The sequence below is a fragment of the Microcaecilia unicolor genome, chromosome 1, assembly GCF_901765095.1.
Source record: "Microcaecilia unicolor chromosome 1, aMicUni1.1, whole genome shotgun sequence".
NCBI lineage: Eukaryota > Metazoa > Chordata > Amphibia > Gymnophiona > Siphonopidae > Microcaecilia > Microcaecilia unicolor.
Genome location: NC_044031.1, coordinates 311,640,529 through 311,665,747, shown reverse-complemented (window position 1 = coordinate 311,665,747; position 25,219 = coordinate 311,640,529). Strand labels below are relative to the sequence as shown.

Genomic DNA, 25,219 nt, shown 5'->3' with positions numbered 1-25,219 from the left:
GCCCTCCTCCATTCACTAATATACCTGAAAAAAGTCATCACCCTTCTTTGTTTTTTTGCCATTTGTTCTATTGCTAGAGCATTTGCCAGCTGTATTTCTTTCTTCACTTTCAGTTTTATCTGGCAATCTCTTTTGTGTTTCTCTTCTTATATTCTTTTGTATTTCATGAACATCACTTCTTTTGCCTTTATATTTCTAGCAACTTGTCATATCGGTTTCCTTTTCCTCTGAAAAGCTGTGTACACAAATGGTCGCAGTCTGTGTAACAAAGTTCATGATCTACAAGCCCGGATGTTACGGGCAGACTTGGATATTGTTTCCATCACAGAGAAGTGGTTCAAGGACTCCCATGAATGGAATACAAACATAAAAACAAAAAAGTGCGGTGGACTCTAGGAGGATATCAAAATATAAAAGTCTCTTATTCTAAAAGGCATAAAACTGACCCGACACGGCTGTGTTTCGGCACAAAGGCCTGCCTCAGGGGTCAAGTGGATGGATCTCTTGTGTTGTAACAACAAAACTTAACTTAAATTCTTGTTGTAATGCAAACAACCAGCCAGGATCTTGACATATTCTTTAAGTTATGTTTTATCATTACAACACAAGATCCGCTTGACCTCTCAAGCAGGCCTTTGTGCCGAAACATGGCTGTGACAGGTCGGTTTTAGGCCTTATAGAATAGAAGACTTTTATATTTTGATATCCTCCTTGAGTCCACCTCACTTTTTTGTTTTGCTGCTTACATTTGCATGAAGGACCCTTCCTCCTCTTTTTTTTTTTTCCTGGCATACAAACATGCCAAGCTATGTCCTATGTAGGAAAGATGGTTGTAAAGGTGGAGGAGTAGCTTTATAAATGAAAAACAATACTAAGCAGCTGAAATGCAGGGGATCTGGGGAGAGGAAGAAGCAATATGGATTGTCTTAGAAAGACAAGATGGAACCTCCTTCCATGGGTGTTGTCTACAGACCTCCGACACATACGGAAAAGTTGGAGAATGATTTGGTCATAGGCATCCAAAAGTTGGGAATGAAAGGGGAGGTGCTATTGCTGGGATATTTCAACCTATTGGATACAGATTGGAAGGTCCCATCTGAAGAACTGCCCCCCCCCCCCCCCCAGTGATCATTACACTGTAAAGAGGTAAAGGGGAATGCAGATACACAAAGCTCAAAATCCTGGATTTTAAGCATACTGACTGTTAAAATGGAGAGGTACCTGAAGAAAGAGCTGATGGGATGAAAGGACATAGGTACATAAGTATTGCCATACTGGGAGAGACCAAAGGCCCATCAAGTCCAGCATCCTTTTTCCAATAGTGGCCACTCCAGGTCATAAATACCTGGCAAGATCTCAAAAAAGTTCAATACATTTTATACTGCTTATCACAGAAATAATGGATTTTCTCCAAGTCCATTCAATAATGGTCTCAGCCGTCTTTTCTCCAAGCTGAAGAGCCCTAGATGCTTCAGCCTTTCTTCATAGGGAAATCGTTCCCATCCCCTTTATCATTTTCGTCGCCCTTCTCTGTGACTTTGAAGATGTGGCGACCAGAATTGAACACAATATTTGAGGTGTGGTCACACCATGGACCGATACAAAGGTATTATAATGTCCTCACTTTTGTTTTCTATTTCTTTCCTAATAATACCTAACATTCTATTTGCTTTCTTAGCCGCCGCAGCAGACTGAGCAGAGGGTTTCAAAGTATTATGAACAACGACGACAAAATCCCTTTCTTGGTCGGTTACTCCTAACGTGCAACGTAGCTATAGTTCAGGTTCCTCTTTCCCACATGCATCACTTTGCACTTGTTCACATTAAATGTCATCTGCCATTTAGACGCCCAGTCTCCCAGTCTTGTAAGGTCCTCTTATAATTTTTCACAATCGTCTTGCGATTTAACAACTTTGAATAACATTGTGTCATCAGCAAATTTAATTACCTCACTAGATACTCCCATCTCTAGATTATTTATAAATATGTTAAAAAGCAGCGTTCCCAGCACAGACCCCTGGGGAACCCCACTGTCTACCCTTCTCCATTGAGAATACTGACCATTTTAACCCTACTTTCTTTCTATCCTTTAACCAGTTTTTAATCCAGAATAGGACACTACCTCCTATCCCATGACTCTCCAATTTCTTCTGGAGATTTTCATGAGGTACTTTGTCAAACAGCTTTTGAAAATCCAGATACACAACATCAACCGGCTTGCGTTTATCCACATGTTTGTTCACCCCTTCAAAGAAATGTAATAGATTGGTGAGGCATGATTTCCCTTCACTAAATCCATATAGTCTCAGTGGGGGAGTAGCCTAGTGGTTAGGGTGGTGGACTTTGGTCCTGAGGAACTGAGTTTGATTCCCACTTCAGGCACAGGCAGCTCCTTGTGACTCTGGGCAAGTCACTTAACCCTCCATTGCCCCATGTAAGCCACATTGAGCCTGCCATGAGTGGGAAAGTGCGGGGTACAAATGTAACAAAAAAATCCATGCTTTTGAATATGCTCTGTAATTTTGTTCTTTATTATAGTCTCTACCATTTTGCCTGGCATCAACGTCAGGCTCACCGGTCTATAATTTTCCGGACATAAGAGCAGTGGAGGTTCTGTGGTTCAAATTGAAGGAGTTATAAAATCAACAACAGATTTCCTCCTATTTGTTTTAAAAAATATTTCCATGTAACTTCATTAAATAGCACCGGTCCCAGTACAGATCCCTTTGGCACTTCAGTATTCACCCTCCTCCAGTGAGAAAAATGTCCTTTTAACCCTTTAACCCTATCCTCTGATTTATGTCCAATAACTAATTCTTAATTCATAGGACATTGCCTCCTGTCCCATGAGTTTCTAATTTTCTCAGGAGTCTCTCAAGAGGAACTTTGTTAAAAGCTTTCTGAAAATCTAGATACACTACATCAACCAGCTCAACTTTATCCTCATGTTTATTTCTGCCTTCAAAGAAATGAAGCAAATTGGTGAGGCAAGACTTCCTTTAGTTGAACCAACCCATTCTGACTCTGTCCCATTAAATCATGTTTGTCTGTGTTCTGTAATTTTATTCTTTTTATAATAGTTTCCACTATTTTCCATGGCACTGAAGTCAATCTTACCAGTCTGTAATTTCCCAGATCATTCCTGGAACCCTTTTAAAAATCAGAATTACATTGGCCACCCTTCGATATTCAGGTACTGTGGATGATTTTAATGATAGGTTACAGATCACTAACAGATGAGGAATTGCATGTTTGAGTTCTTTCAGTACCCATGGGTTTATGCCATCTGGTCCAGATGATTTATCACTCTTTGTCTGGCTCACGATGTCTTCCAGGTTCACTGAGATTCCTTTCAGTTCCTCCACATCATCACCCTTAAAAACCATTTCCAGTACAGGTAGATCTCTTACATCTTCTTCCATAAAGACCGAAGCAAATAATTAATTCAGTCTTTCTGCTATGGCCTTGTCCTCCCTGAGCACCCCTTTTGCTCCTTCATGATCTAATGGTCCCTCACAAGCTTTCTACTTCTGATGTACCTGAAAAAGGTATTACTATGAGTTTTTGTATCATGGCAAGTTTTTTTCATATTTTCTTCTAGCCTTCTGTATCAGCTTGACGCTGCTTATGTTGCTTCTTATTTTCTTTGTTTGGATCCTTTTTCCATTCTTTGAAGGATGCTCTTTTGGCCCTAATAGCCTCTTTCATTTTACCTTTTAACAATGCTGGCTGTTTGCTCTTCTTTCCACCTTTGTTAATACGTTGAATACATCTAGTCTGTGCTTTCACAATCAAAGTTCTATCCTTTGCGGTCGACCCTTTCCGCTTCTTTTTAACCATTTTCCTCATTATGTCATAGTCACCCTTTCAAAAAATGAATGCTGCTACAGTAGATTTTTTTTAGTGACTTCACTTCAGATATCAGCTCAAACTTAATCATATTATGATAACTGTTTCTCAGCTGATCCAACACTATTACCTCTCATTCCATGCCCTGCATTCCACTAAGGACTAGATCTAAAATAGCTCCCTTTCTTGTTGGTTCTTGGACCAGTTGCTCCATGAAGCATTTATTACATATAAGAATTTTACCTCCCTAGCACTGCCTGATATAGCATTTATCTAGTCAACTGAAATCACCCATTATTATCATGTTGTCCAATTTGCGAGCTTTCCTAATTTCTGTAAGCATTTGTTCATCTGTTCGTTCTGTCCTAGCGGACAGTAGTACAGCCCTATCAGTATACTCTTTCCCTTCACACACAGAACACAGCGGCAAGACTGATTTTTGGTAAATCTAAATTTGAATCTGTAGAGCCCCTTCGTGAAATATTACACTGGCTTCCCATCAAAGAATGTATTGCCTTTAAGGTCTGTACCTTTATTCACAGAATCATTTATGGAGATGTTCCTGAATACATGTTAGATCTTGTGGATTTACCACCCAGAAACTGTACCAGCTCCTCCCGATCCTACCTTAATTTACACTATCCAGACTGCATTGGCCTTAAATATAAATCTTCCTACGCCTCCAACTTCTCCTTCATAGGTACACAACTATGGAATGCTTTACCCAAATCCTTAAAATCAACTCACAACTATTTAAATTTCAGAAAATTATTGAAGACCATCCTGTTCAATAAGGCTTACTTCCCAGACTCAATCTAATCTTACTTCTTCCTGGATTCAGCAATATTCATGGACCCTATTTCCTTGTATTACCCTTGTTATTCTTTGTTGTTTATATGATACATATATGCCTAATATCCTATTATTACTTTGTTTAGTTGTGCTTTTTTGAACTGTAGCCTACCCTACGGTTCTGTGTAAGCCACATTGAGCCTACAACTAGTGGGAAAATGTGGGGTATAAATGTATTACATAAATAAAATTTCTATCCACAAGGATGTATTTCACACTTGCTATTTGTTTCATGCAGAATATTTATTTTGTTTGACTCAATTCCCTCCTCCAATTTGATCCACTCTATCATTGCAATATAATTTGTACCCTGATAACACAGTGTCCCATTGGTTGTCCTGAGATGCCTATTATATCTACCTTTAGTGCTATATACTCCAATTCTCCCATCTTATTTTTTAGGCTTCTAACATTTGTATATAGACACTTCAAATTGTATTTTTTCCTTACATCTGCAAGCTGCTTTGAAGTTGACGGGGATACTTTGCACCCTTTACTATGTTCTCCCATTAAACAATCTTGGCTTTCTTTCACCATTATTGAAACATCTCTGTTGGGATTCCCTAAATGTCCTGTTTCAATAGTATCCTTCGAAGATATTGAACACTGAACCATGGGCTCCTGGGTGGCTGTCGGCTTCCCCTCCCCCATTCAAGTTTAAAAGCTGCTCTTTTAAATAGCATCAGCAGCATGGTTCCATCCCAGTTTAGGTGGTCACTCTTTTTCAAAACAGGCTCCCCCTTTCCCAGAATGTTGTCCATTTCCTAATAAATCTAAATCCCTCATCCTTGCACCATTGTCTCAACCATGTATTGAGACTGGGGAGCTCTACCTGCCTCTTGGGTCCTGTGCATGGAATGGGGAGTATTTCTGAAAATGCTACCCTGGAGGATCTAGATTTCAGCTTTCTAAGAGCCTAAATTTGGCTTCCAGAACCTCCCTCCCACATTTTCCTATGTCATTGGTACCCAAATGTATGAAGACAGCAGGATCTTCCACAGCACTGTATAAGATCTTATGTAGATGATGCATGAGGTCTGTCAGCTTTGTACCAGGTAGGCAAGTGACCAGGCGATCCTCACACCCACCAGCTACCCAGCTATCTGCATGCCTAATGATCAAATCACTAACTAAAAACAGATGTCCTAACCCTTCCCATCTGGACAGAAGGCCCTTTGAAGACACATCCTCAGTGTAAGAGAATATTGCATCCCTTGGTGGGCAGGTCCTGGCTACAGAATTACTTCCTACTTCACCAGGGTGATGCTGTCCTCCTAGGCCTCCTCCAAGGCTGCATAGGAGCTGCCAGAGTAGAAGTGGAACTTCTCTACAATGTCCCTGTAGGCCTCTTCTATATATCTCTATGGATCTTCTACTCAAGCCGCAAGAGAACAAACTTGCTTTTTGCATCGAGCACATGCATATAACCTCTCGCCAACTGGGAAATAATCATACACGTGACACTCAATGCAAAAAAACTAGATAGCACCTCTCTTCTTCATCTTAGTTTTATTGTGTTATTATTATTATTTATTACATTTGTACCCCGCGCTTTCCCACACAAGGCAGGTTCAATGCGGCTACATAGAAAACAGAATTACAAAATATTGTAAGGAGAATATTATAAATTGCGATAACATAGTAATAGTAAGGTTTAAGAATGTGAATTGAACATGGAAAGGTAAACAAGGTATAATAGGCCAAAGGAAAGAGAATGGGGGGGTGTATGGTGGTGGTGTTTAAACGTCTTAAGGTACTAGGGATATTGAATGAATATAAAGAACCTTTGAAGCTAACAAAGTAATCAGATTGCCCTAGTAACCTTTGCAGCTGTCCTACCTTCTTCACACCTTAACACCTAATTCAAGTCAGTAGCACTGCTACCTTCCAAGCAAAGAACAGAAAACAACTTTCTTCTAAGAAAAGGTTTATGCCCTTCTATCTTTTTCAGTCTTGACGTTTACAGTAAAGTTTCTGCCTCTAGAAGAAAGTTTCAGTTTAAAACTATGGGGAAAAGGGGTTGTACTCTATGGAAACTAGTTAATAAAGCTTGCTTCTTTTTTTTTTTTTTTAATGAAGACTGAACTAGTCCCTGCTGTGCCTTCTAGAGGCTGTTAATGTTGTATGCTGTGGTTCAAGATTTAAAAACTATGGGGAAAAGGGTAGGGAGACTAGTTAATAAAGTTTGTTGGGTTGTTTTTTTTAATTCTGTCTTTAAGAATAAATTTACCTTACCTCTTTCAAACCCCAACCTTTAAATCACCAAAGCAAAAATTAAAAAAAATGTTCACTTACCCGAGAATGCCCTCTTCTCTCAGAGCTTCTCAGAAAGAAAGTTGCCTAAAATTTTTTCAAAAAAAGCACATATTCCAGAATAGCGATGTAGGGACCTATGTGTCTTTATAAAATAGGCACCCAGCAGTTCACAAATTTATACTGTTCCAAAGAAGTTATAAATTAGAGTACTCGCATATTTTTTAAGGTAAACATGTACATTACAGCTCCATTCCAGTGCAACCAAACTACAAGTTGGAACGTATATGTACAGATCGCTTAAAATCCAGTTCTATCTATTCTTCTGTGTATTTTATATGTGTATTCTGCCACCCAAACTTTATTTTAGGTGCAGAAAATTTACCCTCGTAAGGGGAAATTCTATAACTGGGTGGCAAAAGTTAAAACACCAAGATACAGTGCACTAAGCACTAAATTCTATTACATTTGGGTGCCCAGATTTCATTCTAAAATACTAGTATAAGTTGGCATTTATACGCCAACATTCAGGTGCACCCACTTATGCCATGTCAATAGCAGGTGTAAATATGCATTCCTAAAATCTGCAGTTTAGTGCATAACTTGAATGCTCTGCCCATGCACCTTCCCCTGTGAATGTACCGTTGCATTTGCACTCTAAGGGCTGAATTCTATATAAGGCATAGTAAACAGCATGTGTTAAATTGTATGTGCAGCCAATTTACACACACTACTCAACTGAGTAATGAGCCAGTTAGTCATGATAATTAGCCGATAACCAATTATCAATAATTGGCAATAATTGTAGTTTACGTGTGCTTCTTTTTAGGTGTATGCTAAAAAGAGGCACATGGAAATTCCAAAGAATTTGCAGCTGAAAATGGACACAGCCATGGGAGGAGTGTAGGCGTGTCAATCACATTTACATGCTTTGTTATAGAATTCAGGGAGCGTGAGTACATTTAGACGGGCATTTACAACAGGTTTTCAGTGGCGTAAATGTACACATATTCTCCTGGCCTATGTATTATTCAAAAACCATGTCTTACTATAGACATGGTTTATAGAATAGTGCTACGCATGTTATTCTAGCATGCCTACATTTAAGACACTTTATGTAAACTTTGACCCTTAGGGCTGGATTCTATAAGTGGTGCTCCAAATTAAGCACCAGAAAAAATCAGCACTAAGCATGATTCTGCAAAGGGTGCATGCCCTTAATAGAATAGCACTTAAGCGCAGATATCATGCCTAACTGGCAATACCCCTTATAGTTGCCCTTTGCTGGATCTTCTCCATCAAATGTTCCAGGGATAAGGCAAGTAAGAGTGGAGACCTCGGGCATCCTTGTCAGATGCCTCTACTACAGGGAATTCTGCAGAGTACCACCCATTAACCAGCCACAAAGTTCTACCCAAAGCACATTTTCTCCAGAGCATAACATTCCAGTTTACACAGTCAAAGGTATTGGTTGCAAACGACATAGATGGAATTTTTTGCCATATGACCCTCCAAATCAGATTTAGGGCTTGACTTATCATTTGCCTACCTGCTTGGTTATTTAAAGTTTACCATACAAAATCTAAAATCCTATGGTTCAGTAATGTTCTGGATGGAATGCCTATAGAGTTGTCTTTCTATTCAGGAATAAGTTTTCCAGCTGACAGAACATCTAGGGTTTTATGGGTTATATTAGATAGTATATAATATACTCTCATCTCTCCCTACACTCCTCCCCGGGAACTCTGTTCACTGGGTAAATCTCTCTTATCTGCACCCTTCTCCTCCACCGATAACTCCAGACTCCGTTCCTTTTATGCCTGGAATAAACTTCCTGAGACGGTCCGTCAAGCTCCATCTCTGGCCATATTCAAATCTAGGCTAAAAGCCCACCTTTTTGATGCTGCTTTTAACTCCTAACCCTTACTTGTTCAGTACCCTTATTTTATCATCCCCACCTTAGTAATTCCATTTTCCTCTTATTTGTTCTGTTTGTCTGTCCTAATTAGATTGTAAGCTCTGTCGAGCAGAGACTTCTCTTCTTATTCAAGTGTACAGTGCTGCGTACATCTAGTAGCGCTATAGAAATAAGTAGTAGTAGTAACTATGGGTGCCAGACTTATGCCTGCTGAAACCTGGTGTAAATGGTATTTCCCGAATTAGGCGCAGTAATCCAGTATTCTATAACTATGCTCGCAAATATTCTTAATTCCCCTGACACGCCCACACTCTTCCTATGGCCACATCCCCTTTTGAGATATGTTAAGTGCACTTCCTTATAGAATAGCACACAGCCAGAAGCGTCACCAGGTTGAGGCATCGGGGGGGGGGGGGGGGGGGAGGGGCATGGAGAGCGGACTGCTGATGGTGTCTATTTTTCATGCGATAGATCACATGAAAAATAGGTGCTAGTACTGTTAGAATCCATTTGGGGGAGCAGTCACTCCCTTGGTGACCCACCTAGCTACACCTCTGCACACAACCATACGTATATATTTATATTTATTTATCATACCGCCTGGATTAGACAGATCACGGCAGTTAACAAAATAAAAATCACAAATTTAAAGAGAAAAGACCTAACATTCTCTCAAAGCACTCCTAATTGGTGCCAATTAACTGATTGTTAGTGCCCAATTATTACCCTTAAGTTGTGCATGCGTCTCAGGATTGTGCCCAAATTTCGTCACGGAGAATCCAGGGGTAAGTGAATTGCACACTAAAATGATAAAATACCACTGAATGCGCAGCTAGCATATACTTGTGTAACTACAGCAGTCATGCGCATAAGTGCTGCTCTATAACTTGCTCCTGCAACTGGCACCTAATTTTAGGAGACTTCTTGTAGAATGAGGGAGATGACGCCTGTATGCTTTTAAGTGCACCTGCGGCTTGAAGGAGCTTTCACTTATGCTCATTCTTTGGGGTTTTACCTCAGAAAATGAATGCATATAATTTAGCAGTTATAAATGTGTGCATTTCTCAAAGTGGAAAATTGTGTATACTTTACAAATTTGTCAAAGCCAGCATTGTGAAAAATCGCTTGTAGAATTTGTTAACAAAGGCAGTGGTAATATTACCCCCTTAACTTCACATAACATGTTGTCTATTTTTGGACAGATGTTTCAAGAATATTTTTGTTGTGAGGAACTTCTTCCCTGTCTCCTGAGACTTTTTATCTTCCATTATGGGTCTAGAAAGTTGAAGTTAAGCATTAGGCTCGATCAGTACTGTTCTTTCATAGCCTGTCCCCGCTTCTGTTTTGTTTGGCACTTAATCCACTGAGTACTCTTATTAACTCCTTGGACTATGGGTTTAGCCTTACTCCAAAAGATGCCAACAATCCAGAGGTTACATCACACTTACTGTTTATAGGTGACCTGAAACTCCACAGTTCTAGTGACCAGCAATTAGCAGAACTTTGAGTGGTGAAAAGCTTTTCACATGTCATCAAGATGACTTTTGGGCTGCACAAATGTGCTAAGGGGACTTTCTTTAACCTCTCTGACTGATTACTGTGATATAAAGGAACTTGAACAGGAAGCTGCATATAAATATCTAGGAGTGGAGGAAGGAACAACTATCAAGCAGAAAGGGTTGAGAGAAAAACATCAGTAAAGAATATTATAGGAGACTAAAACTGATACTGAAGAGTATATTAACATCAAGGAATAAGATACAGGTTATTAATCAACTGGAACTTCCTGCACACTCTTATATAGCTTTGGTATTGTAGACTGGTCTCTTAAAGACCATGGAAATGAGAAAACTCCTCCATGCCCATGAGGTTGTCTATAAGAATCAGTGTATGCCCAGGCTGTTCATTCCTTGATATGAAAGAGGGATGGGTCTCATAAGAATAGATTACACCTACTATCATAGGACACCAGGGTTACCTAATGGTATCATCAGATCCCAATGTACAAAAGGTGTTGAAATAGCAAAGAAAACTTGCAGAATCCAGTCCAATCATGAAATTTGGTCAAGCATTCCAATAAGTAGAAGGAATGGTAGAAAATCCATTGGTACCATAAAGGAAGAAAGCAACAGAATGTATGAAGGAAGAGGAAAAACTCTTCAAAGAATTGGATCAGCAGAGGAGAAACACGTGGCAATTGCATAAGTATGTTGGGAAATACAAAATGCAACTCCAAGAACCATTCATGGATCAACATCAGACACATGAATGGTTAAGGATAGATGAATTGAAACCTAAGGATGAACGATTGATAGTTGGAACCTAGGACAGTGGATTATGCATGAGATGGTTTACAGCAGACATTGAAAAAACTGGTGCAATAGACATCTGTAGGTTGTATAAGAATGAGCTAGAAACAGTTATTGATCTGGTGACTGGCTACAAAGTGCTGATGGCAGAAAATATTTATACAGAAAAGCATGACAAGGTGGCACATCTTATTCACTGGAAACTCTTTAAGCATTACAACATCGGTGTAATAGAAAAGCATTGAGATCATGGCCCTAAGAGAATTGTCGAAAAGGAAGAGGTTATGATCACCTGGAACATCCCCATCTCGAATGATAAAAACCTGATATAGTGGTAAACGGGAAAAACACCAGAATGACTTTGATTATAGAGGTGTCGGTCCCAAGCGATTATTCAGAGAATTGCATGGAGAGATGGAAGATCCTCAAGTACCAAGAAGTGCAGTCTGCATCCAAGAAAATGTGGTAGAAAAATACAGAAATATTTTTGTAGCATTTTGGGTGCCACAGGCTTGATAAAAAAAACTTCCTAGTGCACCTGGATAAGTTGGCTATACATGTTACATCTTATGAACTCCAGAAAGAAGCTTTCTTTTGCATGATGCAAGTACTACAGCAAGTGTTAGCAGTACATTTGAGAGACTGAGATCATATTCCACATACCTTTGAAGTGAAGTTCATTACTGTCAAGGTATGCACAAGACTAACCCTTCTGGAGAAATTGCCCCAGAATTTCTACAGTTAATTCTAGGTCATAACCATTTCTATTACTGGGAGTAATTCAGCATGCAGTCAGGAACACCTATAGTGCTCATGACGAACTTTAGGACAGGGCAGGTGCTAGACATGATGGGATCCAGGGCATAGGAGCCAACTTTTCAAAATTATTGGGGGTGCTAAGTCCAATGAAAATAACCCCTCCTTGGACACATACAAGGAATTTTCTCAATATTGGGGGTGCTCAAGCACCCACAGAGTCAGCTCCAATGATTCAGGGTTTGCTTGCAGATTGTCCCTCTTTCAACTTCAGGCAGGTTTGGGGGCCCCCAGTGACATGGGGGCCCAGGGCAACTGCCCTGTTTGCCTACCTCTAACATAGGCCCTGCTTTAGGGTACAAGGTTTTCTGTAGCGCTTCAGTTCCTTGTAGTACAGGCTGGCTTGTGGGCGGGCAAGCCTCAGGGTACCCCCCTCTTACGTACCTTAACGTGTCCTGGTGCTACCGCTGACCTGCTCACTACTGGCGCTGCTTCAAAATGGCTGCAGAGACTTCAAGTGGCAGCCTTGCAAGACTTCCACAGAAGTCTTACAAAGTCACCACTTGAAGTCTTGGCAGCCAATTTGAAGCAACGCCGGTAGCGAGCAGGTCAGCGGTAGCGCCAGGCAAGAAAGAGTGGGCTTCTTTCTTGCCCCATAGAGGCCACTACACTACCAGGGCACGATAAGGGAGGGGAGGGGATGTGGATGGAGTTACGTGGGTGGAAGGAGGGAGGGAGCATAGGCACCCCGTATAAGAGGCTTGGGGAGGCTAAGCCTCCCCAGCCCGACCCTGACCATCTTGTGTTTCTTCTTCTGCCCGCCGTCATTTTTACTGCACTGAAGAGTTCTGCCTCGGCAGCGGCGATTGAGTCAGCCTTCTGCCAGTGTCGGGGCTTTCTCTTCAGGTGCGTCTCACTCCTACCTCTGCGGAAAAGAGGAAGTTACATTAGAGTCCAGGACGCCCCTGAGGAGAAGCCCTGACCCTGGCAGAAGGCTGACTCTGAATCGCCGGTGCTGAGGCAGAACTCTTCAGGGCAGTAAAAATGACGACGGGAGACAGCAGCTGCAGGCAGCAGAAGAAACAGGGAGAAAGATGCAAGACTCCGGGAGGGGGGGGGGGGGGGGGAAGAGCTGCCCAAGACGAGTGGAAGTGAACCTTTCTAGCCCAGTAAGTAAACAAGGAAGCCAATTTGGTTAATGTGTTTCCCCAGCGTGACAGCCCAAACAAAACAAACAAACTTTTGAGCTGCTGCATCCAGGTTGTTCTTGATCGTTGATCCTTAACAAGGCTAAAGCTGTTTCTGTTAATAGGCACGGTATTGCAGCTGGTAGAAAAAGCGATTATAAACTCTGTAGTTTGTGCTTATATATCCTGTTTCTGTTTCTGAGAGTTTATCTGAGTTTATCTTAACTGTTGTTGTACTCTGCCTTGGGAAGCTGGTGTTATAAAGATGATAGAATACTGTATATTGAAATTAAATGGAAGTAGAATTAAACTCACTTTTCATTGGGGCACATGGAATCACATTTTAACGTCATCTCATTTGTAGGAATTTGCATTTTAGATACACAACTGGATTATTCTGTTTTTAGGCATGTTTCAGGGACAAGTGGTTTTATAGATCAAAATAAAAATAAATATATTTTTTTAATGCAGATCTCTTTTGTTTAAACATAACTAAATGGGCTATACGTAAGCCCCTAATGGTGTATTAGGTTCTGCCCAGTGTAATATTTTTGGTACAGTAAGGTTCTGAGTGTGTTTTTGCACAAAGATGTGCATAGTGTTTTGCAGTTGAGCGATTGTTTAGTATATGCTTTGAGCAACCACTTTATTCTTTGACGTGATACGTATCTAATATCTAAATTTAATAAAAGGTATTGTGACTTTTATTTTTATTTTTTTTTCTGTGTTATCAGACAATTATGGATTTAAGCTCCACCCCTGGCCCCACCCCTAACCCCGCCCCCTTTAGCCTCCCCAAACAGTTGGGCCACCGACCACCTATGGGAGGGAGCTATTAAAAAAAAAAAAGGTGGATGAAGGAAGACTGGAAAAAAAGATTGGGGAGGTGGACATACATGGGGGGAGGGAGGGAAAGAGGGAAATGCATAGAAGGGGATGGAGAGAAGAGGAGAGGAGAGGGGGGTATGCTGCTCATGGATGGGAGGGAAAAGAAAAGAGAACATGAAATGCTTAAAAATGTACACCTTTTCATTTTTTATTTAGAGTATGTAAGAAAATGCATGTCTGTTACTTTACCAGTATTTTCACTCTTTGTAGAATCTTTCTTGGGGGGGGGGGGGGGGGGGTTAAGGTAACTGTGCTGCGCAGGGGCGTGTTGGGGATGGGGTAGGGGTGTGGTGGGGGCTGAATTTTATTTTGTGTCCTTTTTGTCATGGCAAATATGGTAACCCTAACTTCATCATGATAGTCTCCTAGTATACAGGCTAATTATATGCCATGTACCTTTTCCTTTGTCATTTCCACACATGCCAACAGAGGTCCAGCTCCTGCAACCTTTCTGTTCTGAGCTCTTCTGGCATTATTCTCCAGTCAGATGACCTCCCTTTCCTTCCTGAGACTGTCTACTTCTCTCCAGAAAACCTGGGGTTAATGGCTCTTCCCTTCTTTGCAGTCAGTCCAGACTCAGCCACAGTCTTGGCTTTTCCAGACTCTGTACCTTATTCCCAGCCTAGTATCTATTTTGAATTCCTCAGTGCCCCAGGATGGGTAGGCCGTTTGCTCCATCTAGCCTGAGGGAGCTACTCTCTCTCTCTCTCTCTCTCTCTCCCTTTCTTATGGGGTCAATATATACTGACTTGGCAAGACTGAGGGAGGATGCCTGCCGTTTGCCACTCTTACTTTGCTCCTGCTTTCCTCCCTGTAGGGTTCCATCTCTCAGGGCTTTGGAACCCCTCCTCTGCTTTGGGATTCCAGTTTGGGTTTTCCTTCCCACCAAAGTTCAAGTCCCATTCTGTCCCATTATATACTGGAACTTGTAGCAGGCCTTTTCTGTTATAGAATACACTGGCATTGGAAATTTTGAAATATTTTCGAAATAGACCTCTGAGTGCAAAATCCTTGTAGCAGTTCAAGAAGGTATAAATTGCATTTTAAATAAAGGAAATTGTAATCTTCATTTTATTGTCTATTTGAATTTTACAGGGTTTTGCCAAAAGCACAGCCATCCTGACTACACACCTCATGCTTTGGTGCAACCTATTGCCATGACGCTGACTTCTGATCTCAGCAGCTGCCCACAGTGCAAGAAGAGCCGATGGGAAGGTTATCAGAAACCTTCTGTCCCAGAGAGCTCTCAATCCAAGCAGGAGGATGCCCAAGAGTGTGGCAGTGGTCACAGCAAGAGCAGCGATGGTGCCTCAGACCTGGAAAAGGAAGAGGAAGAGGAAGGGGATGAGGGCTTCTGTGAAAGCTTTTGGGGGGAAGTGAGGATCAAGCTGCGGGGAATTGTGGACAGCAAGTACTTCAACCGTGGGATCATGATTGCTATCTTGGTGAACACCATTAGCATGGGGATCGAGCACCATGAGCAGGTGAGTGACATGTGGCATCGAGTCACCTTGTACATGAGTAATGATTTAAATCAAATAAAATACTTGATTAAAAAAAATAAGCCACCTGGATTAGAGCAACCAATTAAGATGTATCACCTGGTTGTAACATGATGCTATTAATGAATGGGGGGGGGGGATAATTTTCAGCAGCAGCGATCAGCTGTATAATATGTGTTTGCTACTGATTGCCGCCATCACTGTGCTTTTACTTGAGACCTATAATTCATACTTGCAACTATTACACTGTCTTCCTATTCAGAAAACAGTGCTAGTCAAAATTGCTTGTTTATTTGTTCAAGTTAAATGCAAATCAACTTTAGAAATGCTGTTTAATATTTTCAAAGACTTCATATTTAGCCACTCTGCACGACTACAGCAACTTTTGATATTCTGCTTTCCAAGCACTATGAGTGTTAGTTCATTATATCATCTTTTATGGAATTTCCTCCTGATCATAATACGCCTCGAACTCTATTTTACCTTTAGAAAGAAACTGAAAACCTTCTTATTTGAAGATTAACGGCCCATGGGAAATTATGAACTCTTCTATGTGTTAATGATAATGTCTTATATTTAATGTTCTTTACTACATGAAAAATGTCTTCTGTGCTGCCAATGTAATTCTAAAGAAGGTTTTCTGTTTTTCTTTGTGTTAATGATGAACACCTTATGTAAAATTTTGCATTTCCTTATAAAATGTCTTCAAAGCTGCTAATGTAATCCTAGGAAACGCTTCTGTTTCGCTGTGAACTGTGGCGAACCTTTCTAGGGGATACATTGGTATGCAAACAATTGATATTCATATTGATATACAGTTGCCCCCCTAATTCTATAACCTTGGGTGCACAATTCTGCAACTAGTGTGCAAAATTGCAAGGGCAGGCTACAGAATAATGCCTAATGTACTTGTTTAATTGGGTGCTAATTGTCATTAATGGCCAGTAATAATCCTTAAGTCTCACCAGTACTCGAGATTCTGATTTTAGCTATTTAGGTCCTAAACTCTGGAGTGAGCTAAAGCGTCATTCAGGATTAACCCACCATTGGATTTTTCACTAAAAACTCACCTTTTCAGAATTTCATTTGACCCTCCTTCATAACCCTTCCCTTTTGACCTATTTTTTTCTGATTTCCTCCCTTTCTTTTCTCTGTCTCCTTCCCTCGCCCCTTCTCACTCCATGTTGTCCACCCCTGCCCCCCATTCCTTTTCCCTTTTTGTTCTTCCATTTCTCTTTTTCTTCTCTGCCCTAGTTTTTAATTTGTTTTTTGTAAGTCTTGGCTAGGCCCCATACAGTATATCAAGCATGTGAAATAAATAAAGTGGTGAGTTACACACTTAACAGCACTTAGTCACTGTTCTATAAATTTACACTTGAGTTCTCTAGTGAGTAACTGCAAAGGGTGGTGTTATCATGGGAGGGGCATGAGCGGGTCAGGGGTGTGTCAGACACTTACATGCTAAGGTTGTAGAATAGTCAGTTATACGCACACCTGACAGTATTAAAGCACAAGCATTTACGCCAGCCTTTGACATTGAGCCAGTCTGGATTTTACTTCCATTGAAAGCAATGGAAGTAAAATCCGGAGTGGCTCACTCTGTCCTCCTTTTTCTGGAGCCATATGGTAACCCTAGACATGGGTAAATGCTGGAGCCTAAAGTTTGGTGCTCAAATATTGACTTATACTAGTTGTCACGTTTGTGACTATTTTCTTGGTTTGTGCTCCTCTCACCCTCTAGTGGCCAGAACCGGTGGCTGCCATAGACTTTCTGGACTCCCTTTTTGGGTCCGGTCCGGAGATTGTAGCTCTCCAGTCTTGCTTGGAAGTTTGGCAGCTAGCCTCACCCTTAGCTCCCTTGAGATTGCTACAGCTGAGCCTTAGCTGCTGATGGGCTTATTAGCTTCCTGGAACTTTCTGCTTTGCCTTTGCAAACGCCAAAGGTCACGGTCAGTGTTTAGTGCTTAGGAGCACTTTCTGCTTTGTAGGCTTCCCTGATTTTCCCTGTTGGCTTCCCTGCTTTCCCTTTTAGTACTTTGGAGCACTTTCTGCTTTGTTGGCTCCTCTGCTTTTCCCTGTCGGCTTCCCTGCTTTCCCTTTGGTGCTTAGGAGCACTTCGGCCTTGTTTTGGTTTTTATCTGTATGCCTAGTCTTGTTCCCTCTGGTGTTTGTCTGCCTTGCCTGTTTTGTGTTGGTTCTCTAGTCCCCTCTGCCTTACCTTGAGTCGCTGTTTGGTGCAAGCTTGTGTGGTATTTCTTTGTCTGAGGAAGTCCCCTCAGTCCTGTTTTACAGGTCCTTGTTTTGTCAAGCTTGTTTTAGAGTCCCAGTCCCTGTGTTTTCCTGTCTCCGGTAAGTCCTGCCGGACGCCAGAACCCAGGGGCTCAACTCCTGGGGGACGGTGGCTAAGTGCAGGTGAAGTGGAGTTCTAGTCCTGTGTGTTCCTGCTTTGCAGCTTCTGTCCTGTCTGTTATGTTGCCCAGTCCTGGTCGGGGGGGGGGGGGGGTTGCCTGCTGCTGCCGCTCAACGGCAGTAGCCCAAGGGCTCAAATACCTCTAGTATCCGAGATCATGACACTAGTATTCTATAACTGCTTCGGCGCTCAACTTTGCTGTTCTAGAACACTTGCTTAGCGCTCAAGTTTTTTCTTCTAACGTTCGGCCCTTTGATGTGCTGTATGTTGCAAATTTAAAATTTAATAAACATTTCAATTAAAAATATAAAATAAATATGGAAATTATCCACTCCGTCCTTCATGATAGGGATAGAGCTGGAGTTGGTTATACATATTTGTGGCCCAACTCTATCCATATTTTTGAATATCTTTGGATAAGAAAGTTATATGTTTACTGGCTGTTTGTAAAAATGTAACATCCTTTGAAAACTGACCCTTTGGTGTTTCACCAACAATTGAATCCAGGGTTTGCTTGGCTACTGTCGCTATTTACAGCACCATGGACAAGGATGTTGCTAACCCCTGGTTACAGCACAATGGACAGTACCAAGCCAGAGTTGTTGCACCTTATGCATGCATCATATCATGAGCTGAGAAAAGGTCACTGGAGTGGTTAAATTTTAAAACAATTTTCAAGTACATTTATTGTCAACTATGTCAGAAAAATTAAAAGTGGACTCTATTACAAATGGCCTGTCCCTATATCCACTTCCAAGGATAGGTCCTTTGTTTGCTCTTCCCTCTCTCGTGTTGTTTCACCCATGTCCTTGTCTTTCCACACACCTTTCTGTCCTCTTTTCATTCCTCAACTGAAAAACCTATCTAATCTGACTTCTTTTTCTTAGCTTTTGAGATATGCTGCTTGAAACTTGAGCTTTGCCCAGGCCTTCTTGAATTCTCTTATCATTTTTAGGGTACATATTCAGACAGCAATGGCCAGCAATTTTTTTTTGGCCACTCCCAGCATTATCCCCAAATACTTAGTGCTGGGTCATGTCCAGACAACGGCATTGAATATCTGGATTTGTACGACCTATCACATGTCCAGTTAAATGTGATATTGAACACTTAAAAGGAAGATCCACCGTAGTGGAGGAATACTGGAATCGCATGGAGAATGCAAGGATAAAGGAACAGTGGAAAGTGGACTCAGGCTCCCCAGGGACAAATGAGAGAAATTTCAGAAATTCAATAAAACTTTGTTTATTGATGATTGAAGACTCTTATTGATGGTTGGAGATGACACAGCACTGTGTTTTGGCCAAAGGCCTGCCTCAGGAGTCTTGTTGCTGTTTCTCAAGAAAGAAATCATCCAATAGATCAATATACCAATAGATCTGAAGGCATTGGAAAAATGATCTTAAAAAATGTCTTTGGTTAATATTCTGTGAATGCAGCTGTACTCTCTGGTGATAGCTTATCCTCTTAAGTTTGCCTGAAATTAGGGTACAAATTTAGGGACCTAACTTAGAAGTGTAAATTTAGGCCTTTTTTGAATATCAGGTCCATGGCTTCTTAAATTAATGATTGTTGTATGTGTAGTTTTATGAAATCCAGTATGTACATGCTTGTGTGTATAAGTCACTGAGTGATGTCACTCTTTATTTTTATTTTTTATGGATTAAGAATTGGTTATTGGACAGAAAACAGTGGGGAGGGTTAAACAGCCATTTTTCTCAATGGAGGAGGGAGAATAGTGGAGTGCCGCAGGGATCTGTACTGAGTCTGGTGCTATTTAACATATTTATAAATGATCTGGAAATGGGAATGATGAGTGAGGGGATTAAATTTGCAGATGACACCAAATTATTCAAAGCTGTCAAAACACATGCGGATTGTGAAAAATTGCAAGAAGACCTTAGGAAACTGGAAGACTGGGCATCCAAAATGGCAGATGAAATTTATGTGGGCAAATGCAAAGTGATGCACAATGGGAAGAATAATCTAAATCACATCTGATGCTAGGGAATGTTTTTATTGGAGAAACTTGCAACCAATTACAACAAACCTACTTTTATACAAAAGTTCAAAAAGAAAACTAAAACCACTAAAATAACAAAAACATACCTATCTAATCAAGTTTCAACCGTACATGCTTCCAATACCCTTCCCACCTCCCTCTCCCAAACCTCTCCTGCTCCAAACGTGCCAGAAAAAAAACCTCCCGCAGCACCTCCCCCACCACTGTGTCCACTGACAGTAAACCTTTCTGTAATGTCAGTTGGCATCTGGCCATCCACAAGAAGTATTTCAAAATAGCAGTGATCACGGGAGAGTGGTAAGATGGCGACCTGAAGTTCGTATGCCCAGTGGCCCAGCTGCCCTCTGAAGTTTTGTCATCTTTACGTAAATTTCCTCTCTGCAATTGCAGTTACCTTAACTGAGAGGAAGGGGACAACTGGCGGTCAGCCGCTGATGGCCAGCGTTTTGTCCCCTGAGCAGCAAGTGCGGGACCGCTGCACGATGAACTGCCCACAGATGAAAGGGTTGGCGTTGACGCTCTTGGACCTGGAAAAAACAACTCCATCGCTCCCGAATTATTCAACCACCATGTCCAAATGAGTGGAGGAGTGAGTTAGAGGTATATGCTGAAACGGAGGACGTTCACAGCAAAACCCGAATCGGCGGAACCACTCCTAAACACCTAAGAGAAATCAACTTGGAGTTTTTGGCTCCCGTGGAGGTTACATTGAATACCATCTGGAAGGCGCTTCGGGACCTAACGGTGGCAGTAAATAATTTTGTTTCAAATATTATTTTATTAGAGAGTTACATGGACAATTTAACTAAACCCTTTGAGAGTGAAAAATTGATATAACAATTGATTCTACACGAGCAAGAAGTCGTTATGATTTTGAACATGATAAAGCTCTATAAAAGCTTGTCACAAGCTCCAGACTGGGCAATGTGGATCATGTTACCCACATGTGAAAATATAAGTCCTTCTGGCCTCATAGGATACCTGCTACAGATAAGTATCTTCGTGTTACCTCCTTTCCCATTCTTGTCATTCTGCAGTCTTTTTCCTCTCTCTTATTTTCATCTCTTTCTCTGTTTAGCTTTTTTTTTTCTACTACCACTTATCACTCCTATAGCGCTACAAGGCATACACAGCGCTGTACATCATGCATAAAAAGACAGTCCCTGCTCAAAGAGCTCACAATCTAAGTAGGACAGACAGAACAACTAAGAGGTAAGGGAATTGTTTAGCTTTTGTTTAGCTTTTCTTTTTCACCACCTTTCCTTTAGTATGCATCTTTTCTTTTATCCTGCTTGCCTATACATCTCCCTCTCTTTATTCACTTTGTCTTATTCTTCCCCATGTTAACAGCCTGAAGCCTTAATCTATTTGGTTTAGCACAATTTGTCCACCGGGAATCTGATAAACACTTTGCCCACAGCAGCTGGAGAGTGAAGTTCAAATGAGATGGTTCTGCAAGTCTCTGATGTGTGCTTTTCAGCCTTTCCTAAAGACACAAATACTATTTCCAGTGGCAAACTGGGCACTGAGCCAAAAAAAAGTCACATGTTATTGCTGCTCAATCAAAGCCAAGCACAGAGGAAAAACTTTGCTTTTTTTGCATTTGGCATTCTGTATTATTGTAACTTGTACAACTGGGGCCTGATAACCTAGCAGTTAACTCTCCATACTACCAAGGCGAGCACCTGGTTTGATCACTGAAAGGCCAAAGCAGAAGACTTCCCATATGGTTACCGTGGGTTTTGCATATTTTACTGTGGGATAACATTGCAGAAAGAGTTTCAGTGTGAATGTTAACTTGCACAGAAACCCTGACTGCACACCATAATGAAACAAATGCAAATGTGGTGCATTTGCTATCCTGTGGCATGCAACAACACCAACAAAAAAGCTTTGGCCATGTGACTACTACAGAAAAATTTACACCAGGGTCCAGGGCAATGTAGAAGGGCTGGTTGAGAGGAGTGGGTGCCTACCAGCACCCCCTCTCTCACCTCAACCTGATCACCTTCCCTCAGATACTTGCATCTGCTCTTCTGGTGGTGGTGTGGCTCCCTCCCTGAGGATCCAACCTGAACTGACTCCCCCAACCCCACTCTGATGACCCAACCATAACCAACCCACCCACTCACTATTAAAAGGTTTCCCTGGTAGTGTAGTGGCACACCCCTCCCCCCAACACAACCTCCTTTCCTTAAATAAAAAAAAATTAATTACCTGGTGTCTAGTAGCACCCTCCCACCCCTGACACTTCCTCCTGATCCCACCCGCCATACTACTACTACTACTACTATTTAACATTTCTAGAGCGCTACAAAGTGTACGCAGCGCTGTACAAACACAGAAGAAACACATACCAAACAGGAGAGGCAGAAGTGATGTCCACTCACTCCTGCCTCCAGCACTGTCATTTTGAAAAAAAATGGCGATGCCTTGTCCTGCACATTCAGGATGGATCACTAGACTAACAAGGAAATGTTATAAGTGTGGGAGTGGGTGTCAGTGGGTGGGGCAGCACTAGACTACCAAGAAAATCTTTTAATTGTGAGTAGGGGGATCGGGTCGAGGAGGTAAGGGGGTGTCTAAGCAGGATTATAGGTTCAGAAGGGAGGGAGGGAGGTAGATGCTGGTATGTTTTGTTTTTGTTTATGCTTCTAAAGGTCACTCTTCCTGTCAGTTCCTGAGCCAATCACCCCTCAGGCACTGACAGGAAAGGTGACATTCAGGGCCGGTCTTAGCAAGTGCGGGGCCCTATGCAGACCAATTTGGTGGGGCCCCATCCTAGCCCCGCCCCACTGTAGCTCTGCCCCGATCCTAGCTCCGCCCCACCCTAGCTCCACCCCATTGATAAGATTATTCCATTTTTAGAACATTTTTTTATTTATGAAATTTCAAATAAAGACAAATGAAGCTAAACGTACAAAAAAACTGATTGAAACAATAAGCACAATGCTATCATGAAACCTCCCCTCCCCAGAAATTATTCAGTTCAAGTCCACTACAATTAGTAGTTCAAATTCTCATAACAAAGGAGAATAAAGGAAAAATATTAAGAAAAGATTCAGTACTTTCAAATTCCCCTATTACTCTGTAACCCATATATGTAATAAAATAAAAATGAAATGAAAGGATATATAATAAAGTGAAGTGTACAATATAAAAACATATAGACCACCAAGGTATTAAAATTGTTTTAAAATATATACCACAACTCTCTGACTCAAGAAGACTCCGACTCTGTCTGTCATCCATAATTGTCTGACAACACACAGAAAAAAAATAAGTAAAAATAAAATAGACACATTTAATACCTTATACACCAATATACCAGCCATACGTAAAATGCAGACCGTCAACAATATGAAGCTAGCAAGGGATCATAATATCACAATTCTCATGTAGAGCCACAAAACACCCTTTTAGAGGTAGTGTGTCATGATTTAGGCTCTACACCCTTTCTGATGTTTGGTGCCACCTTAGTAAGGCCAACACACAATCTCTCCACTGCAAAACACTATACACAAACTTGTGCAAAAACACACTCATAACCTTAACAAACCATAAACAGCACTAATTCCAAGGGCACGACGAGCTACAACCTTATGCGTGGCGTGGAAAGGCAACTGTAATTACACCGGGCTCTAAAACATCAGTGCACAACCTAGTGAAAAAACAAAAAGGGCTGCAAACTATACACTGGCAGAATACTGCACCTTCCTTGATCACACCTAAAAAACACATGAAGGCAAAATACTGAACTGGAAAGTTACCTCAAGAAGTCAGACTCAGCATGCAGCAATACTACAAAAATTGAAACTTACATGAAAAAAATCACAGGTGCACATTTCCAAAAACGGACATATTCCAATTAATAAATCCTAAATAAAAGTTTTTTCTACCTTTGTTGTCTGGTGACTTTGTTTTTCTGATCATGCTGGCTCAGTATCCGATTGTGCTGCTATCTGTCCTCTTAACTCCGTTTCCAGGGCTTTCTTTCCATTTATTTCTTTACTTTCCGCCTTTCTTCTTCATTTCTTGCCCTACAACCGTAAGTAAAAGCTGGGTCCTCCGCAGACTTGACTGTCCAGTGGATCCTGCTTCTGCCTATTTTCTATATCCATGTGCACTTTTTCTCCTCTCTTCCTTTTCCCTCACCTCATCTCCTTCCTCACTCTTCCCTCGCCTCCATCCATGTCCAGCATTTCTTCTCTCTCCTCCATCCGCCCATGTCCAGCGACCCTCCTGTCCCCCCTGCCATCCATCTACGTCCAGCAACCCCCCTGTCCCCTCTGTCCTCCCCTGCCATCCACCTATGTCCAGAAACCCCCCTACCCTGCCATCCACCCATGTCCAGCGACCCTCCTGTCCTCCATGCCCTCCCCTGCCATCTACCTATGTCCAGAAACTCCCCTCCCCTCCATCCACCCATGTCCAGCGACCCTCCTGTCCCCCCTGCCCTCCCTTGCCAACTGCCATCCACCTATGTCCAGAAACCCCCCTCCCCTGCCATCTACCCATGTTCAGGGACCCTCCTGCCCTCCTCTGCCATCTACCCATGTCCAGGGACCCTCCTGTCCTCCCTGCCCTCCCATGTCCAGGGACCCTCCTGTCCTCCCTGCCCTACCCTGCCATCCACCCATGTCCAGCGACCCTCCTGTCCTCCCTGCCCTCCCCTGCCATCTACCCATGTCCAGCGACCCTCCTGTCCTCCCTGCCCTCCCCTGCCATCCACCCATGTCCAGCGACCCTCCTGTCCCCCCTGCCAACTGCCATCCACCTATGTCCAGAAACCCCCCTCCCCTGCCATCTACCCATGTCCAGTGACCCTCCTGTCTCCCCATCCCCCCTGCCCTCCACCCATGTCCAGAGACGCGACTCTCCTTGTTCCCCTGCTCCCCCTCCCTCCAGCCACCTGAGCCCCCCTCCTGTCTGAGCCCCCCTGACCCGCCAAACGTCCCTCTTCTGCCACCTGACCCGGCTGCACCTCACCTGACCCAGCATTTAAAAAAAATCTCCAAGCGGCGGTGCCTGCGTCTGAGTAAAAGAAGAAAAACCGCTTCGCAGTTTGTCCATCAGCCGGCCTTCCCTCATGTCCTGCCCTTGCGGAAGTTACATCAGAGGGCGGGACATGAGGGAAGGTCGGCCGACGGACGAACTGCGAAGCGGTTTTTCTTCTTTTACTCAGACGCAGGCACCGCCGCTTGTAGATTTTTAAAAAATGCTGGGTCAGGTGAGGTGCCGCCAGGTCGGGTGGCAGGAGAGGGTCGTTTGG

At 42.2% G+C, this 25,219-nt stretch overlaps 1 protein-coding gene across 1 annotated transcript in view; it reads left to right on the top strand.

Moving 5' to 3' along the window:
- The window catches only part of LOC115473410 (voltage-dependent T-type calcium channel subunit alpha-1I-like), a 935,734-nt gene that overhangs the window by 488,426 nt on the left and 422,089 nt on the right, over positions 1–25,219 (top strand). The window contains 1 exon segment of the mRNA XM_030208356.1: positions 15,108–15,496. Coding sequence (XP_030064216.1) covers positions 15,108–15,496 — 389 coding nt within the window.